Here is a 17,655-nt window from a genome sequence, read left to right as displayed (position 1 = left end):
TGGCTTCTGTCATTCAGCATCACTCTTATATTTCATCCCTGTTGTATGTGTCAGTAGTTTGGTCCTTTTTATTGTTGTAAGAATTTACCTCGGTTTGTTTATCCATTCTTTTGTGGTGGACACCCAATCTGTTCCCAGTTTTGGGGTCACTGTATGCTGCTAGGAACATTCTAGTGCAGGTTTTTGGTAAACAAATACACTCTTCTCTATTGGGGGCTGTGAATGGCTGGGTTAAGGTGTAGGCATATGTTGAGTTTTAGTTCTTACTGCAAAGCAGTTTTCCATAGTGGCTGACGATTTGATACTCAGACCAGCAGCTATTCCTTAACATGGTTGCCAGCACTTGCCTGCCAGCCCTCCTGGTGAGTGGGCTTAACTTGCGTTTCCCTGTAACTAATGAGAGGGAGCGTTCCTCGACTGTGCCCTGTGCCGTGTCCTTTCCTGTGGGGTGCCCTTGTTCTCCTCACCCAGGTGGTTCTCAGCTGACAGCTCTGCTCTGGCCCACGCGTCAGCAGACTCGGATCCGGACAGCCTGGGGAGCAGCAGGGAGTGGGGATGGGGCCGTGCAGGTACCGCCCCCTGGGGGGGGGGGGGTATGCTGCTTTCAAGCCATTGGCCAGGGCAGGCCCCTGTGTGCAGACACTTGGCCTCCGGAGGCTGGTCGCTGACCTCCATCGCAGCTCCCCGGGGAGCAGGCCATCCTCTTGGCTGAGGTGCCTGGTGTTTCACCATCACAGGACTGCGTCACAAACACCTCAGCGAGGCGCCACCCTCAGTGGGAGGACAGGGCAGGATCCAGGCGGGACGACTAGGGATCTTCCAGTTCCTCCCCCTGCCCTAGCCCACGCTACTGCTGGCTCTTAGTCGTTGAAATGAGAAAGTAAAAAGTGACTCTGGTGTGCCGAACATGGGCCAGGGCCTCCACCACTGCTTAGCTGGGAGACCCCAGGTAACCGGCTTTCCCTCTCTGTGCCTCTGCCTACCCGAGGTGTGGTCGCTGCGGCTCTGGGGGGTGGTTGGGAGCACTTAAGAGACTAAAGGGGAACGCTGTCACCCTGCTCACAGCCACGCAGCTGGCTGTGACTCCCGGACTCTGTAACCCTGACCACTCTAGGTCACACGTGGCTGCCTTCACTTCTCTCTTTCCTATCATGGCAGCCATGGGTTCGGGGTTCTTGGGGGCTAGGCTGCGTGCGGGCTGAACCTTTGTACACACTGGGTGCGTCCATGCTGAATCATGGAGGCTCCTTGAGGTGCAGTTGCTGGGCTGGGAAGGGGAGGGGAGGGGAGAGGAGTGCTGAGATTGGACACCAGGCCCTGTCCTTTCCTTCCACATCACCCTTCCTTTGGACTCTGGGTTCATCCCAGCCCTTTGGGAACTATCCCAAACCGAACTCCTTCCTGCGAAAGTGCAGTATTGGCCCCTGTGTTGGGGAGGAAGTCCCTAAGTTCCCACCACACAGCCAGGCCCTAAGTCTCCTCCCACGCACCTCTCTGGACTTCCAACCCCGTGGCCACGTGGACCCCTTGACAGTTCTCCATGCACCCCAAGCTCCTCCCTGCTTCAGGGGCTTTGCACTTGCTGTTCCCCTGCCCGACATTCTTTTCCCTGCGTATCAGGACTCCCACCCTGCTCACATGTCCCCCACAGCATGTGGCTAACATAGCACCTTTCCCTGCATCCTTTCTCCTGCTTTATTTTTATTCTCCGCGGGGTCCCCACCACCTGTCATTGACATGTGTCTGCATCCCCCACTGCAGTGTGAGCTTTATGGAGGCAGGGGCTATGTCTTAGTGATGCTCTATGTCTGGCACCCAGGATAGTCTCTCGAGCTTAGGACACCCTCACAAAAATTGGTGGCAGGTTAGACTGGGGAAGTGTTACTGTGGCTGCGTCTGGTCGGGGCTGGGGGAGGGGGTCTCCTGGGGAGACTGGATTCATTCGTTGTATACTCAGTAGTTGCCAGGCGTTGTGCTGGCTCGCTGTGTGAGCACGGTTAGGCGAATAGGCGTGGGGAGATTGGTTGAGAAAGTGCACCGAGAGCACCCAGTGAAGCTTCTAGGTCAGGAAGGCTTTTTGGAGAGGAATTGGTTCAGCTGAGACCTCAAGGAGGGAGAACTCACCAAGGTGTGGGGGATGGAAGCCAGAGGGAAAGGCCTAAGTGACAAGCAGGCAGAGAGTAGGATGGGGAAGAGGGATTGGGGAGGTGGTGCCAGCTGTAATCATTGTCATGGTCATTAGCCTTTACTGAAGGCTTTCTAGGCTCACAGGGCAGATTTAGACGGAATGTAGGGGCTGAGTGCAGGGGTTGAGAAGCCAGGGAGAAGGCTGGTAGGGGAGAGGAGAGGAGGGGAGGAGAGAGGAGAGGAAAGGAGAGAAGGGGAGGGGAGGCGAAGGAAGGGGGAACGGGGGAAGGTGGGGCCCGGTGGGAGAAGTGGTTAGGAAGCTGGGGGGCTGGGCAGTGGGGACCGCCCTGGTCAGCAGCGTAGGAGACAGTGGGGTACAGGCGGGTAGAGGCTGGGTCCTGAAGGATCTTGAATCCCAAGCCTAGGAACTTGTCTCTTTCCCGAGGCCAGTGGGAGGGTTTTGAGTACTAGATTGAGGGTCCTCCTAGTTGTGGAATGGGGGACAGGTAGAAGGGAGGAGTCTAGGGAGCAGGCATAGCGGGACCATGCTGGGAAAGGATAGCGCTGGACCTGAGCCAGACTCCAGGAGGGCTGGATGGAGAAACTGGTCACATTCGTGATTGAAACAAACTGGTGGGGTGTTTAGGATTGAAGGTCTTGGGCTCATGGGGTGTGAGTCCTTTGGGGTGCCTATCATGCCTGCTGCTGAGGGGAGTCCGTGTTGCTGTTTCTGGCCCTGCCTTTGCAGGTTGGAGTTCAGAACATGATTTCTCAGCCCGCTGTTTACTTTCCCGTCACTGTTCATCTTGTCTTTCCCCCGCTTCCTGCCGCTTACCTTCTTCCCTCTGCCCGGCCCGGCAGGCTGCCACGGTCACATGCCAGGCAGTAGTGTGTCCCGCCCACCAGCTCCCCTGGGGCACGGGAGAAAGCTGATGCCCGCAGTGTCCCTAGAGCCAGCTGCCACTTCTCTGGGGGCCACCGGAGCTCCTGACCTGCTGTCCGCAAATAACCCTAGGCCAGGAAAGGCGAAAAGGCGCCTTGGGCTCGTGGCTCCTATCCAGGCCTGCGGCTCCAGGTAGGGGCCCAGCTGGTGGTTGCCTCCCGCCCTTCTTCCCTCCACCCGCCCGCCTGGGAACCTGAGACAGAACCAGCAGCCTCGGCGTCTGTCAGTCTATCAGCTGCTGGTCCCTGAGGACAGAAAGGGAGGTCTTGGGGAAGGGACCAGGGCCTTGATCAAGACCCCAGGACTGGCTTCTGGGCCCCAGACAAGTGTCTGCACAGTAGGTTGCTTTCCTGGAATACCTCAGGCCCTCTTTTTTTTTTTTTTTTTTAAATAGGGACAAGGAGGGACCTGAGGCTGAGTGAGACAAGGGGTGGCCTGTCGCAGGAGAGTGGGAGTATTTGGTTTGCTAAAGATGGCAGGTTGTTGGCCTGGTTTGGAAAGGAGAGAGAGTGAGAGTGTGTGTGTGCTGGGGGTGGCAGGCAGATGCTTCTGGTTTTGAGCACTCCCTCAGGTGCCCAGGGCTGTCTGATTCATCTAGCTTACCTCAGTGTTGAGGCATGGGAGGGGTGCTGGGGGCGGGGCCATAGCTCCCTTACCACCATCCCAGCCTGGAGTGAGGGTGGGTGGATGGGCTGCCTCTGCTCAGTGTGGGTGTTGTGGGTGTTGAGCACAGGGTCTGGCCTGCTCATGGGCAGGGAGCTCTCTGTGGCCAGGGTTGTGTCCTTCCTGGCCCCCCCCCCCCCAATTGGGGTTCCCTGGGGACACAGCCATATCCCCCCACTCCCATCCACTGGGTCCCAGGAGCAGGGCTCTCCCGCTCTCACTGGCTTCACCACGTGCAGAACAAACAGCTTCCACAGGGGCCTCAGAGCCTGGAGGTCCCCAGAGAAGGGGCTGGGGCCCAGTCTCCCTCCAACTCTGATGAGTTCCTCTCTTGTCTTGCAGATTGTGCTCTGTTCCTGCATGTCCTGCTGCCCTGAACTGTCCTGAGCTCGGTGACAGCGTGTCACGCTGCCACCATGAACGAGGTGTCTGTCATCAAAGAAGGCTGGCTCCACAAGCGTGGTAAGGGGTTGCCTATTCCTGTGGGATTGTGCATCTCCCCCCTCTCTCCTTCCCCCCCCTCCAATCTCCATCTCCCTCTTCCTCTCCATCTCCCTCTCTTCCTGGCAGCTGATGTTGCGAGAAGCAGAGATGCAGGGTCTTCACAGCCCCCCAGAGCCAGCATCCCAGCCAGTAGCTATTTTTAAAAAAAATATATATTTTATTGATTTTTTACTGAGAGGAAGAGAGGGATAGAGAGTTAGAAACATCGATGAGGGAGAATCATTGGTCAGCTGCCTCTTGCACACCCCCTACTGGGGATGTGCCCGCAACCAAAGTACATGCCCTTGATAGGAATCGAGCCTGGGACCCTTCAGTCCACAGGCCAACGCTCTATCCACTGAGCCAAACCGGTTTTGGCCCAGCCAGTAGCTCTTTACCACCCATTTCATGAAATCCTTCAGCAGTAGTCTGGGCAGGGGAGCTGTGGCTCTGCCTGGGCCAAGTCTCCAGGCCTACCTAGATACTCTGCGTGAGGCCACAGGCCAAGCCTTGAGCTCTGCTTCTGCACTAGTGACTTCATTCGTAGCCCCATTTTATAGGCAAAGAAACTGAGGCTCAGAGAAGGGAAGTCACTTAATTGAAGTAGCACACTCATTCAGCAAATACTCATCGAATGTGGGTATGCCAGGTGTTCCAGGCTCTGGGGACAGTGTGGTGGCCTTAGGGAGTTTCCATTCCATTGGGAGGTGGAGACAAACAAATATGCAGACATGTGATGGTAGTAGTGATAAGTACTGTTGTGAAAATAGGAACTCTGAGAGGGAAGGGGCTGGAGAGAGATGGGTGGTCTGGGGAAGTCGTTCTGAGGAGATGAACAGAGGCTGGAGCAGGTAAGGGAGCGGGGTAAGGGTGACAGCAAGGACAAAGGTGGAGCAGAGAGTGAGGGAGGGAGAGCAGGAGGAAATGGCACAATGGAACTCTAGGTGATTGGAGGCCGAGGAGGTTGTGAATCGTGGTGTGACCTAATCTGGTTGTACCAGTGAGCATCCAGAGAACTGAAGTTGTTTACTGGGTAAAGACTAAGAGACTAGACCCCTCGATCCCAGGCTGTCTGGCCACTAAGCTGTGGCACTTATCAGCTCTGCTGCTGCGTGCAGCTGGGAAGAAGCTTGTGCTGAGAGCTGGCTTGTCCAGACTGAGGAGGAAGAAGGCAGGCTGTCCTCCCTTCCTGGATCTTCCTCTAGGGAGGGAGGGTTTCAGGCCTGCTGATAGCTGCTCTGTGTGTACTTTCATTCATTCAGCAGACAGTTACTGAGCAGCTGCCATGCTTAGGCACTAGGTATATAGCAGTGAACCAAACAGGCAAATCCCGTCTTCATGTTCACGCCTTACATTTAATGGCGAGGGCAGTGGCACTGGAGTAGGCATCTGTGTCCACTGGTGGTAAGTGCTATGGAGAAAAACCAAGCAACATGTAAAGGAGGAGCTGTGAACACTGTCATAAACAGGCTCTCAGAGAGAGCCTCGCTGAGAGTGGGCCTTTTGAATAAAGCTCTGAGGGAGGCAAGGGAGTGAATCCCATGGCTGACTGAGGCAAGAGCATGAGCCCGTGAGTCTGGAGAGGGGAGTGGACTGGCATGCTTGAAGAGGGCAGGGAGGCTGATGGGGCTGGCCTTTAGGGACTAGGGAGTAATGCCCTCCCATCCGCCCTCCCCCAGGCTGCAGACAGCAGTGATGCCGGGCAGAGGCAGTTCCCCAGGGCCAGCCTTCCCCAGCAGACTGAGCAGGGGAGAGCTATTCCTGTTGCCCTCAAAAGACAGGGGTGTCATTCAGGACATGCAATCTACCTCTCAGATTGGGCCTTGTGTTTGGGGCCATCGATGGAACTTTCTGAACCTGGGCAGATGTCAAGATTCTAACGCTGGCTCTGCCACTTCCTCTTGGTGTGACTGTGAGTAAGCTGTCACCTCTCTGAGCCTTGGCTGCACGTTTGTAAGATGGGTTAACAATGCAGGTCTCTGACGCTGTGAGCTCCTTGAGGGCAGGGGTTTGATCCAGCTTGTTTGCTGCAGTAGCCCCAGTGCCTAGAAAAGTAGGTGCTCAGTAACTGATTGTTGAGATTGTGTGTGTGGGGTTAGGGGTGGGTTGGGGTGTGGTCTCACACAATCTCAACAGTCAGTTACTGAGTGTGGTCTGTGGGCCACAGTCTCAGGCTCCTGATTTTCCCGAGGCCCATGGGTGTGGGCTGGAGGACTGTGGTGGGGGTAAGGGTTGTCTCTCGTCGAGGTCTGCTGGTAGCAGTAAGTGGACCTCAGGCCTTCACTGTCTTCGTTTGTGCTGCAGGGCGGTCAGATGAGCTGTTGAGATGGCCTCCCTGGGACACACTTGCCTTGAGGGTTTGCACCACACTCATATGATTGTTTCACTCCTGGGCTTCTTGGTGCCCATTGTTCTGAGCAGCAGCTGGCAGAGATATACAAGGCAAGGTGGCTTTTGCTAACTGCAACTGTTTTGGCACCTGTACCATCACACCCCTGGTGGTTACAATAATAGCAGTCCCAGTTTACTTTGTGCCCATTCTGTGCCAGGCTGTGCTGTGGGCAAGCTTGATTTGTTGCATTTTCTTAGCTGCCTTGTGAGGCAGGTGTCTTACCAGGACGCTGAGGCTAAGCAGGAAGACTGACTGGAGGTTCCATTGGGAAGGTGGCAGCACTGCGTCCTCTGCCTTCGAACCAGTGCTTTCAAGGCCTGGCCCACAGGCTGCTTCTTGCCTAGCAAGGTCTGTTCAAGGATCGGGTGAAGTGAGCACTGTTCCTGGAGTGACTCATGCTTTGTGCTGGTCCCCTTTCCACCAGGCCTGGGCCTGTCTGCCTGTGTAGAGGCAGACAGTGTGGTGGTTAAGAGCATGGACAAAGCAAACCCTGCTCCATCCTAGCTATTCTGGTCAGCAGCTATGAGCCTTGGGCAAGTAATGGAACCTCTCTGTGCCTCAGTTTCCTCATTTGTAAACTGGGATTGTTGTGGGAATGTTTTTTTCTTTCCTTCTAGGTTTCTTTTGTTTTCTTAGCTTGTTCTTAGCATAAAACACTATAGGTAAGTGCCTGGATCATAAGCTCACCCCCAAACTAGTTTCAGATCAAGAAATAGAACAAGACAGTCTCCAGAAGCCCCCTGCCACTCCCAAGCAGTAACTCTCCTAATTTCCAATAGCATAAGTGAGGTTTTCGAGTTTCATTTTATTTTTTTAAATTGAGGTGAAATTTACAAAACACAAAATTAACTATTTTAAAGTGTACAATTCAGTGGCCTTTAGTACATTCGCAGTGTTGTGTAACCGCTGCCTCTGTCTAGTTCCAAAACATTTTCATCACCCTAAAAGAGAGCCCTGTACTCATTAAGCACTCAGTCCCATCCCCCCTCCGACCCCTGGCAGCCACCGGTTTGTTTTCTGTCTTTATGGATTTACTTATTCTGGATATTTCATATAAATGAATCATACAATTGGTGGCCTTTTGTGTCTGGCGTTTTTCACTTACTAACATAATGTTTTTGAGGTTCATCCATGCTGTAGCATGGATCAATATTTCATTCCTTTTTATGCCCAAATAATATTCTATTGTAGAAATATACAACATTTTGTTTATCCATATGTCTGTTGATGGACATTTGAGTTATTTCTATCTTTTGGCTATAGTACTGCAGTGAATATTTCTGTATAAGTATTTGAGTACTTGTTTTAAGTTCTTTGGGGTATACACTTAGGAGTGGAATTGCTGGGTCATATATTCTATATTTATAATCCATATTTATGCAAATTACACAAATTAGATCAAATATCCTATATTTATATACTAAAAGTCTACATAATTAGATAACATGTAGATGTAAATAATTTGGGTTATATATTATCTATACTAATAAAAGAGTAGTCAGACCAGAGACCTTCTGGAGACCTTCCAGACGTCCTTCAGGACAAAGCCAGGGGGGTTGGCCAGCCAACAAACCACCCCAAATGGCCCTCAGCCTTTGCCCAGGCCCACCCCGCCCCTAGCAGGGACCCTCACCCCGAAGGGGGCATGGCTAGCCTGCAAATGGTCATCTGCCCTTTGCCAAAGCCCACTCCACCCAATGGGGTATGGCCAACCTATAAATGGCCATCAGCCCCTCACCCAGGTTGGCCACGCCCCCTAGCGGGAACCCCCCCCCTCTAAAGGGGGTGTGGCCAGCCTGAAGAAAAGGCCCTCAGCTCCTTACCCATCCTGGCCATGTCCCCCAGTGGGAACCCCCCACCCTGATGGGGGCTGGCCAGCCTAAAAACCGCTCTAGGCCCTTCCCAAGCCGGCCCCACCTCACAAGGGGACCTCCACCCTAATCCAGGTCTCCTTTCAGGGCAGACCAGCTGGCCCCACCTGTGCACCAGGCCTTTATCTACACTAATAAAAGGGTAATAAAGGGTAATACGCTAACAAAAGGGTAATATGCTAATTAGACCAGGAGACCTTCTGGGAGTCCTGGATGTTCTTCCAGACAAAGCCATGGTGGCAGAGCCAAGGCAGAGGCGGTTAGGGGTGATCAGGCCAGGATGGGAGAGCAGCTGGGTGTGATCAGGCCAACAGGGACAGGTAGTTGGGGCAAGCAGGCTGGCAGGGGAAGGCAGTTGGGGGTGAGCAGGCCAGCAGTGGGGGGCAGTTGGGGGCAATCAAGCTGGCATGGGGGGGGTAGTTGGGGGTGACCAGGCCAGCAGGGGGTGCAGTTGGCAGCAATCAGCCCAGCAAGGGTGGGCAGTTGGAGGTGAGCAGGACAGTAGACAGAGTGGTTAGGAACAATCAGGCGAGTGAGCAGTTAGGAGTCAGCAGATTCAGATTGTGAGAAGGATGTCCACCGAGGGGTCCCAGATTGGAGAAGGTGTAGGCTGAGGTGAGGGACACCTTCCCTCCCCCTCCCCCTTGCATGAATTTCATGCACTGGGCCACTAGTATATTTACAATCTTCGGTGTATTCTATACTTAACTTTTAGAAGAAGTGCCAAACTTTTCCATATGGCTGCACCATTTTACATTTCCACCAGGTTTGAGTTTCTCCACATCTTCACCAACATTGTTCTTTTTCTTTCCTTTTTTTAATTGCAGCCATTCTAGTGGGTGTGAAGTGTTAGCTCATGGTTTTGATTTGCATTTCCCTAATGACTAATGATGTTGAGCATCTTTTCATGTGCTTGTTGCCCATTTTTATCTCTGGAGAACTGTCTAGTCAAGTTCTTTGCCAATTGTATAATCAGGCTATTTGTCTTTTTTGTTGTTGAGTTATAAGAATTCTGTATGTATTATAGATACTAAACTCTTATCAAATGTATGATTTGCAAATATTTTTGCCCATTTTTTGTTTAGTTTCTTGATATTGTTCTTTGCATAAAAGTTTTTAATTTCATTGAGTCTACTTTATTTTTTCTTTGGTTGCTTGCATTTTGGGTGTCATATCTAAAAATCAATTGTCAAATCCTAGGTCAAGAAGAAAAAAAAATATTTTTATAGCTCTGCAAGTGTGGCTCAGTTTGTTAGAGTTGTCCCATGAAGCAAAGGGTCACAGGTTCGATACCCAGGTTGTGGGTGGGTTCTATCCCTGGTAGGAGAAGCAACGAGACAACTGATGGATCTTTTCACATTGATGTTTCTCCTTCCCCTGCCCCTTCCCGCTCTCCCTTCCTCTCTAGAATCAATGAAGAACATATCCTCAGGTGAGAATTTAAAAAAAAAAAAAGATTTTTTTTTTTTTTTTTTTTTTTTTTTTTTTTTTTAAGGAAGAACCAAAGAGAGAGAGAGATTGAAGGGAGAGAGAAACATTGACTTGTTCCATTTACTGATGCCTTCATTGGTTGATTCTTGTATGTGCCCTGACTGGAAAACAAACCCTCAACTTTGGCGTATCAGGACAACACTCTTACCCACGTTGCTACCCAGCCAGGTCCAAGGTCACGAAGATCTACCCCAATGTATTCTTCTAAGAATTTATAGTTTTAGTTCTTATATTTAAGTAGATCCTTTTGAGTTAATTTTTGTATCTGTGATATCGTGTGAGGTAAGCATCCAACTCTGGTTTTGTTTTTTATTTTTTTGCATGTGAATATTCAGTTGTCCCAGTACCATTTATTCAGTGGTCTTAAGACTCCTGTTAAAAATCAATTGACCATACTTGTTTTTTATTGTTGTTTATTTTTGACAATTCTATTCCATTGGTCTATATGTCAATCTTTATATTACATTGATTCAATTACTGTGGCTTTGTAGTGAAATCAGGAAGTATGAGTACTTTTACTTTGTTGTTCTTTTTCAGTATTGTTTGGCTGTTTGGGGTCCTTTGCCATGTGAATTTGAATTCCCTGTAAATTTGAGGATTGGCTTTTCAATTTCTGCAGAAAAGGATGTTGGAATTTTGTTAGGGAATGTGCTGACTCTAGATCGCTTTGGTAGTGTTTTCATTTTAAATATATAAAATCTTTCAATCTGTGAACACAAGATGTATTTGAATTGTTTATGTATATCATTTTTTTCAGCAATGTTTTATAGTTTTTAATGCATCAATCTTTTACCTTCTTATGCTATTATAAGTGGGATTGTTTTCTTAATCTTTTGGGTTGTTTAAAGCTGGTGTATAGAACCACAATTGATTAGCCTGTTCTTTTGCTGAATTTGTTTATTAGCTCTAGTAATTGTTTTGTGGATTCTTTGCGATTTTCTAAATATATAGGATCATGTCATCTATACTAATAAAAGGATGATATTGCTAATTAGACCGGGAGACCTTCCGGATGGCCTTCCAGACAAAGCCATGGTGGTGGGGCAGAGGCAGAGGCAGTTAGGGGCGATCAGGCCAGGAGCAGATGGCAGTTGGGGGTGATCAGGTGGGGGGGGGGGGCGCGGGCAGTTGGGGGTGAACAGGCTGGTGAGGGGCCAGTTGGGGGACTAGCGGGCCAGTGCGGGGAGGAAGTTGGGGGCAAACAGGCTGGCAAGGCAAAGTGGTTAGGGGCGATCAGGCAGGCAGGTACATGAGCGGTTAGGAGCCAGTGGTCTCAGATTGTGAGAGGGTGGGATTGGGCCTAAACCAGCAGTTGGACATCCCCCTAGGGGTCCCAGATTGGAGAGGATGCAGGCCAGGCTGAGGGACACTCCCCCCCCCCATCCCCGTGCATGAATTTTGCACACCAGGCCACTAATCCTATATAATAAAAGCCTATTATGCTAAGTATTTGGTCAACTGGTTGGCCATTCAACCAATTGACATGCCCTGACCACCAGGGGGCAGACAGTCGACCAATCTACCAGTTGCTATGTCGTGCACTGACCGCCAGGGGGCAGATGCTCTGATTGTTAGGTTAGCTTGCTGCTGGGGTCTGGCTGATCAGGACTGAGTGAGACAGGACAGACATGCCCTGGGGCCCTCCTGCAGTCCCTCCCCAGCAGGCCAATGTTCTGCAACCCTCCTTGGCCCCAGTCGTGCACTGGTGGGGTCTCTAGGCCTGGCCTGCACCCTCTTGCAATCCAGGACCCCTCAGGGGATGTTGGAGAGCTCGATCCCACATGCCAGGCTGAGGGACCCCACTGGTGCACAAATTTGTGCACCGGGCCTCTAATCTTCAAATAAAGATAGTTATATTTATTCTTTCACATTGGATGCCTTTTATTGTTTTTATTTTTCTCTTGACTAAAACGCCCAATAACATTTGGTGAAAGTGGACATCCTGTCTTGCTCCTGATCTTAGGGGAAGCTTTCATCACTGAAAAATGATGTTAGCTGTGGGTGTCTCACAGATCCCCTCTGTCATGTGGAGGAACTTCCCTTCCATTCCTAGTTTGCTGAGTATTTTTATCATGAAAGGTTGTAGGATTTTGTTAAATGCTATCTCTGCCTCAATCGAAATGATCATGTGTTTTTTTCCTTCATTCTATTAATGTGTATTAAATTGATTGATTTTCATATATTGAACCACCCTTGTATATCTGGGATAAAACCCACTTGGTCATGGTGTGTAATCCTTTTAATTTATTGTTAAACTTGGGGTTTTGCTAGTTTTTGAACTTTATATATATAAAATAACTTAGTATCTAAATTTGAAAGAATTTAGTAAATTAAAACCTATAAGATATACTTAGGACAGTATGTGGCACGAAGTACCACTATAATGTTTATATCATCATCATCATCATCATCATCAGTATCATTTACTGGATAGCTCCTTAAGAGGAAACAACAATTCAGAAGTGAAGTGACTTAACTGGCGGCCACACAGCAAATATAGCCCAGAGCCCCACCCTGCCATCCTATTCACATGTGCCATGTGAGTTGAGGGCTTGGCACTCTTTGCAAAGTGGGCTGATGATAAGAGCATTGATTGAGTGCCTGCAGTGTGTGCTGAGCCCTAAGCTGGGGTTTTATGCTGGTGATTGCATAGTTTTTAACAGTTTCAGATATAATTTACATACTACACAATTCAGCCTTTTATTTAAAAATATATTTGCATTGATTTCAGAAAGTAAGAGAGAGAGAAACATCAATAATGAGAGAGAATCATTGATCTGCTGCCTTCTGCACACTGGGGATCTAGCCCACAACCTGGGAATGTGCTCTGCCCAGGAATTGAACCGTGACCTCCTGGTTCATACTACGTAGGTTGATGTTCAACCACTGAGCCACGCCAGCTGGGTGCAATTCAGCCTTTTAAACTATACAGTTCAGTGGCTTTTAGTATTCAGAGTGTGCAGCCATCTCCACAATTAATATTAACACATTTTATTACTGTGCTCCTGCCTGCTTTCCTGTCCTCCCTCCTCCCACCCACGTGCCTCTTGTGAGGCACTGTCACACCCAGCTGTTCCTATCTGTGGATTTGCCTAATCTGGACATTTTATGTAAATATACTAATCTAATCTGTTCTTTTAGTTCAGTTCATGTTCATCTGTGTTGTAGCGTGTGTTCATATTTTGTTTCTTTTTATGATTGAATAGTATTATAGTATGTTGGTATGCCTTGTTTTGTTTATCCATTCATTAGTTGATGGACTTTTGGGTTGTTTTCACTTTTTACTATTGTGAATATTGTTGTTATGAACATTTATGTGCAAGTTTTGTTTCACCATCTCTTATCTTTTGAGGACTTAAATAACATTTTATTTTATTGAAAACTTTTTATTTATTTTATTGACATATAATTGACTTACACTGTCCTATTTCAGTTGTACATCAGGGATTTGATATTTACATACATTATGAAATGATCCCCATGATAAGTTTAGTTACCATCTGTCACTTTACAAAGTAATTATAATATTTATTGACTGTATCTCCTATGCTATACTTTATATCCCCATGATTTATTTATTTTATAACTGGAAGTTTGTGCCTCTTAATTTCCTTAATCTATTTCGCAGCCCATCTCATTTTCTTCTGCAGACTTGTGAGGAGTGGGTTCTTGATCGCACACGTGGACACATATATACACAGGGTGCTTGGATATTTACAGTTAGAACAAATAGAAGAGGCCAAGGGACACTTGGAGGGCACAGCGACAGTTATACCCGGCCTGGCACAGTGTTTTGACATTTGATCCATCTGCACGCTGTACTGGTGAATACCAGCCCATGGGATTTGGCCTTACAGGGTCACAGGGCATGTGTGTTTGGAAGCTTGGGCCTCTCCTGGGATTGGGCCACGTGCTGGCAAGGATGGCTTGCTGCTGGCCACACGCTGAGACAGCTGGTGCCCTGGGCCACTGCAGCAGGCCCCTGCCTGCCAGGCATGACCTCTTAATCACTGGGCCCAGCCCGGCCCCAGCCTTCATCAGCAGGGGTACCCCAAGGGTTTCTCTTGGAGAGGCACTCTCCTGCCTACCCTCCTCCCACCCAGGTGCCCCTGGTGAGGCACTCTCTGCCTGACCTCTCCCTCTCCTCTACCTTTGTTCAGGTGAATATATCAAGACGTGGAGGCCCCGGTACTTCCTGCTGAAGAGTGATGGCTCCTTCATTGGCTATAAGGAGCGGCCCGAGGCCCCTGACCAGACCCTGCCCCCTTTAAACAACTTCTCCGTTGCGGGTACGTCTTAGGGCAGGTGGGTGGGCCAAAGTTTGGGTGCTCCAAGGATGACTGGCTGGTCTTGCGGGCACATGGGGATCGGCTCTTCTTGGACTGTTTGCCCTATTTCTTACCCTTCCCCTGCTCCACCTATGTGTCAGTTGGGTGAGGTAAAGTGGGAAGAGGGAAGAAGGCAGACATTTTCCCCAGCCTCTCCCCAGGCAGCACTGCCTCTGTGGTTCTAGCTGCTGCTGGCCCAGGCCCTGAGGTCTGGCTGGTATCATGAGCCTCTGCATTCTGGTAACAGCCTGTTTCTCTGTCCCTCTAAACTAGAGGCATTCATGGCCGCCCTTTCAGCTGATCGCAGGGCTAACCCCGCATCCTCCATCTCCTCTGGTATCTGAAGTGATGCCTACCAGCTGGACCCTGGCCAGTGGAAGCTTGGCAGGTCCAAAGCCCTTGCCTGAATCTTGCAGAACCACAGTCCTGCCTCCATCTCTTAGCCCCCCCCTCCCCCCTTGCTTCCTTCATTCCCTGTTGACCTGATTGGTTACCACATCCTAAGCACATTTCAAAGACACCCCCCTCCACTGTCACTCCTTAGCACAGACCACCGCTCTTCCCCACCTAGTTCCTGCTCCAGCCTCTTGTCAAGTCTCACCCTACCCACTGTCTCTGGAACCCAGTCCTGGTCCCTTCTGTCCTGCTTAAGCCTTGTCCTGGGTGCTTTTCCCGTATGTTGGTGACTCTGACATGGCTGCTGCCAGGCCTGGCTTGTCACCTGAACTGCCAGCCTGTCTTGAGCAGCTTCCTCCTCATTTCTTCCTGGGTGTCCTTGGGTGGACATGTTCCACCATGTCCCAAATTGGCCATCTAGTCTTCCCTTTCCTCCCCCAACTCCCACTCCCTATCTCCTTTCAGGGAGGGCCCTATTGTCTCCTAGTCCTCAGGCCACAGGCCTTGGCCTCATCCTAGGTGCCTGTCTCTGCCTCCCTCTAGCCTGACTATCTGCCTTTTCCTCCCCTCTCCATGGCTCCACTCTGTAGCCCCAGCCTTCTCCCTGGGCTCCTAGCCTCCATCCTCTCTCATCCCCTACGTGGCAGCTAGAGGGATCTGTTTAAATCTATCCGTGCCCATTCCCTATTTAAGCCTTCCATAGCCCCTATTGCTCTCAGGACAAAGTCCAGATTCTCACCATTCTCCTGAGCCCTGCAGGCGGGCCCCTACCCACCTCTCCAGCCAGTTTCACTTGCCTGCTCCTCACACCATGAGCAGAATTCGCCATTCCCTAAGTATGCTGGGCCCTCGGGCACCTCCGGTCTCTGCATGACGTACCCTTCTGTCTGACTGACCATGTTCCCTCTTCCTTCCAGGTTCAGTGTAGGAATGCCCCTTCCTCCAGAATATGCCTCCATCACAGTTCTGACCACTGAGCCGTCATTGTCTAGTAGCCACACACACACACACACACCATCACCATCTTGTGCCCCATGGGGGCAAGTCCAGAGCTATCTCTGTCACTAAGGTGTCCTTAACACCATCTAAGCACACAGGAGGTGGCTTAGGGGATGTGGGCTGCAGGCCAGCAGGGCTGTCCCCTTACCCTCCTGTCTTTGTCCTTCCTCTGCCTACAGAATGCCAGCTGATGAAGACTGAGAGACCGCGGCCCAACACGTTTGTCATACGCTGCTTGCAGTGGACCACAGTCATCGAGAGGACCTTCCATGTAGACTCTCCAGATGAGAGGCGAGTCTGAGCCTCTGTGGCTGCCCATTGAGCGTGGCAGGCCTGATGAGGGGAGGGGTACAGGTGGACAGACTCCCTTGTACCCCGGTTTTTAACAGGTGGAGCTCAGGCCACATCAGGGCCTCTGATTATCTGGAGATGGGTGGAGGGTCAGGGAGCTACATTGTTAATGCGCATCTCCCATGCTTTTGAGGCAGGCGGTCAGAGACTCAAGCAGAAGAGATGATACAGGTTTACCTAGTTTAAAAATCACACAGTATAAGGAAGGTGTCCAGCTTCCCTCTCCCTTTTGTCCCGCCCCACCCCCAGGTTAACTGCTCTTCTTACGTGCCCTCCAAGAGCTTCTTCAGGGGCACGGGCTCACTCACTCCGATAGGGCTTTTCATGCCGAGTCCCTGGTTTCGCCTTGTTACACAAAAGGTAGCATTGTACACACACTTGAGCTCTTTTACTTAATTTGTCTTGGGGAATGCTCCTGCTTCAGTCTATAGTGAGCTGCTGCTGCATTTTTGTTTTCTTAAACAGCTGCACTTGTGTGCTCCCAAGTTTGTAGAGCAATTCTTTATGGATGGTGACTGGGCTTGTTTCCAACCTTTGGCTCATTACAAGCAACGCCACAGTGCAGTACCTGAGTTTGTCTTGTTTGCATATGTGCTGCTAAATTTGTAAGATGACTTCTTAGATGGAGGCTTGCTGGGTTATAGGGGATACGTATTTGTAATGTTGAGAAATGACTCTATTAGGCTATGTCTGAGAATCCACAGCTTTGTGTTTTTCAGATGTTTGGGTTTTCACCAATCTGACCAGTGGGAAATGGCAGCTGAGGGTGGTTTTCATTGGCCTTTGCCTTTGGATTAGAGTTCCTTTCATATATTCAAGGGCCGTGTGAATTCCTCTTTCTGAACTTCCTGTTCATATCCTTTGCCTATTTTTCTGTTGGGTAGTCTTTTTCTTATTTATTCCTGAAAGCTCTTCATGCTTTAGGAAGCTTACCCCTTTGTAATGAGTGGCATATACTCCTCCCACTCTGTCCCTCTGAGCCTCTCTTTGAGAAATACTCACTTAGCTTGTCTCTGGGGTGAGCATTCAGCTGACCCTCCGGAGAACCCTAAAACAGTGCCATCCAAGAGGACTTTCTGCTGTGATAGAAATGTTCTATACTTTCAGTGCCCAAGTGGATGCCTATGGTGCATTTGAAATGTGGTTGGTGCAACTGAGGAATAAGATTCTTTATTTTATTTAATTAATTTAAGTTTAAAAATTTTTTAAATAGCCACATATGACTAGTGGCTATACGCTTAGTGCATTTCTGGAGCACACACCAAATAATATCACAAGACATATACCACAATCTATACTGTAATTATTGTTTCATACCTTCCCAAGATCAAAAATATATTCGCCCCTTCAAGGGGAACAGAATATCCATCTCAGGCCAGCTGAGGTTACTCAGCGGAAAACTGGAACCAAAACAGACTGTCAATAAAGCTGATAAAGACCAATAAATACATAGGACCTGAGGGTTGGCTGAGTTTTGGAAGTATAGATAGGAATGAAGGCGTTGGCCACAGAGATAGGAAGGAGGAGGTGGCTCCAGGAAGAGGAACCAGCACGTGTAGAGGCCGGAGGAGGGACACCTTGTCATTCCAGGGACATCGGGGGTTTTGTGTC

At 49.7% G+C, this 17,655-nt stretch overlaps 1 protein-coding gene across 3 annotated transcripts in view; it reads left to right on the top strand.

The window, feature by feature from the left end:
• The window catches only part of AKT2 (AKT serine/threonine kinase 2), a 55,071-nt gene that overhangs the window by 14,881 nt on the left and 22,535 nt on the right, over positions 1–17,655 (top strand). For all 3 annotated transcript variants that reach the window (XR_014792898.1, XM_084860959.1, XM_084860960.1), the window contains 3 exons: positions 4,076–4,195; positions 14,131–14,259; positions 15,873–15,984. Coding sequence is in view for 2 of the 3 variants with exons in the window: in XM_084860959.1 (XP_084717085.1) it covers positions 4,150–4,195; positions 14,131–14,259; positions 15,873–15,984 (287 nt within the window). In the remaining variant the exon portion in view is untranslated. The remainder of the gene's footprint in view (positions 1–4,075; positions 4,196–14,130; positions 14,260–15,872; positions 15,985–17,655) is intronic.

Source organism: Pipistrellus hanaki (genome assembly GCF_964339955.1).
Source record: "Pipistrellus hanaki genome assembly, chromosome: 15".
NCBI lineage: Eukaryota > Metazoa > Chordata > Mammalia > Chiroptera > Vespertilionidae > Pipistrellus > Pipistrellus hanaki.
Note: the sequence above shows the minus strand (reverse complement) of the source record. Positions and strands in the feature narration are given on the sequence as shown.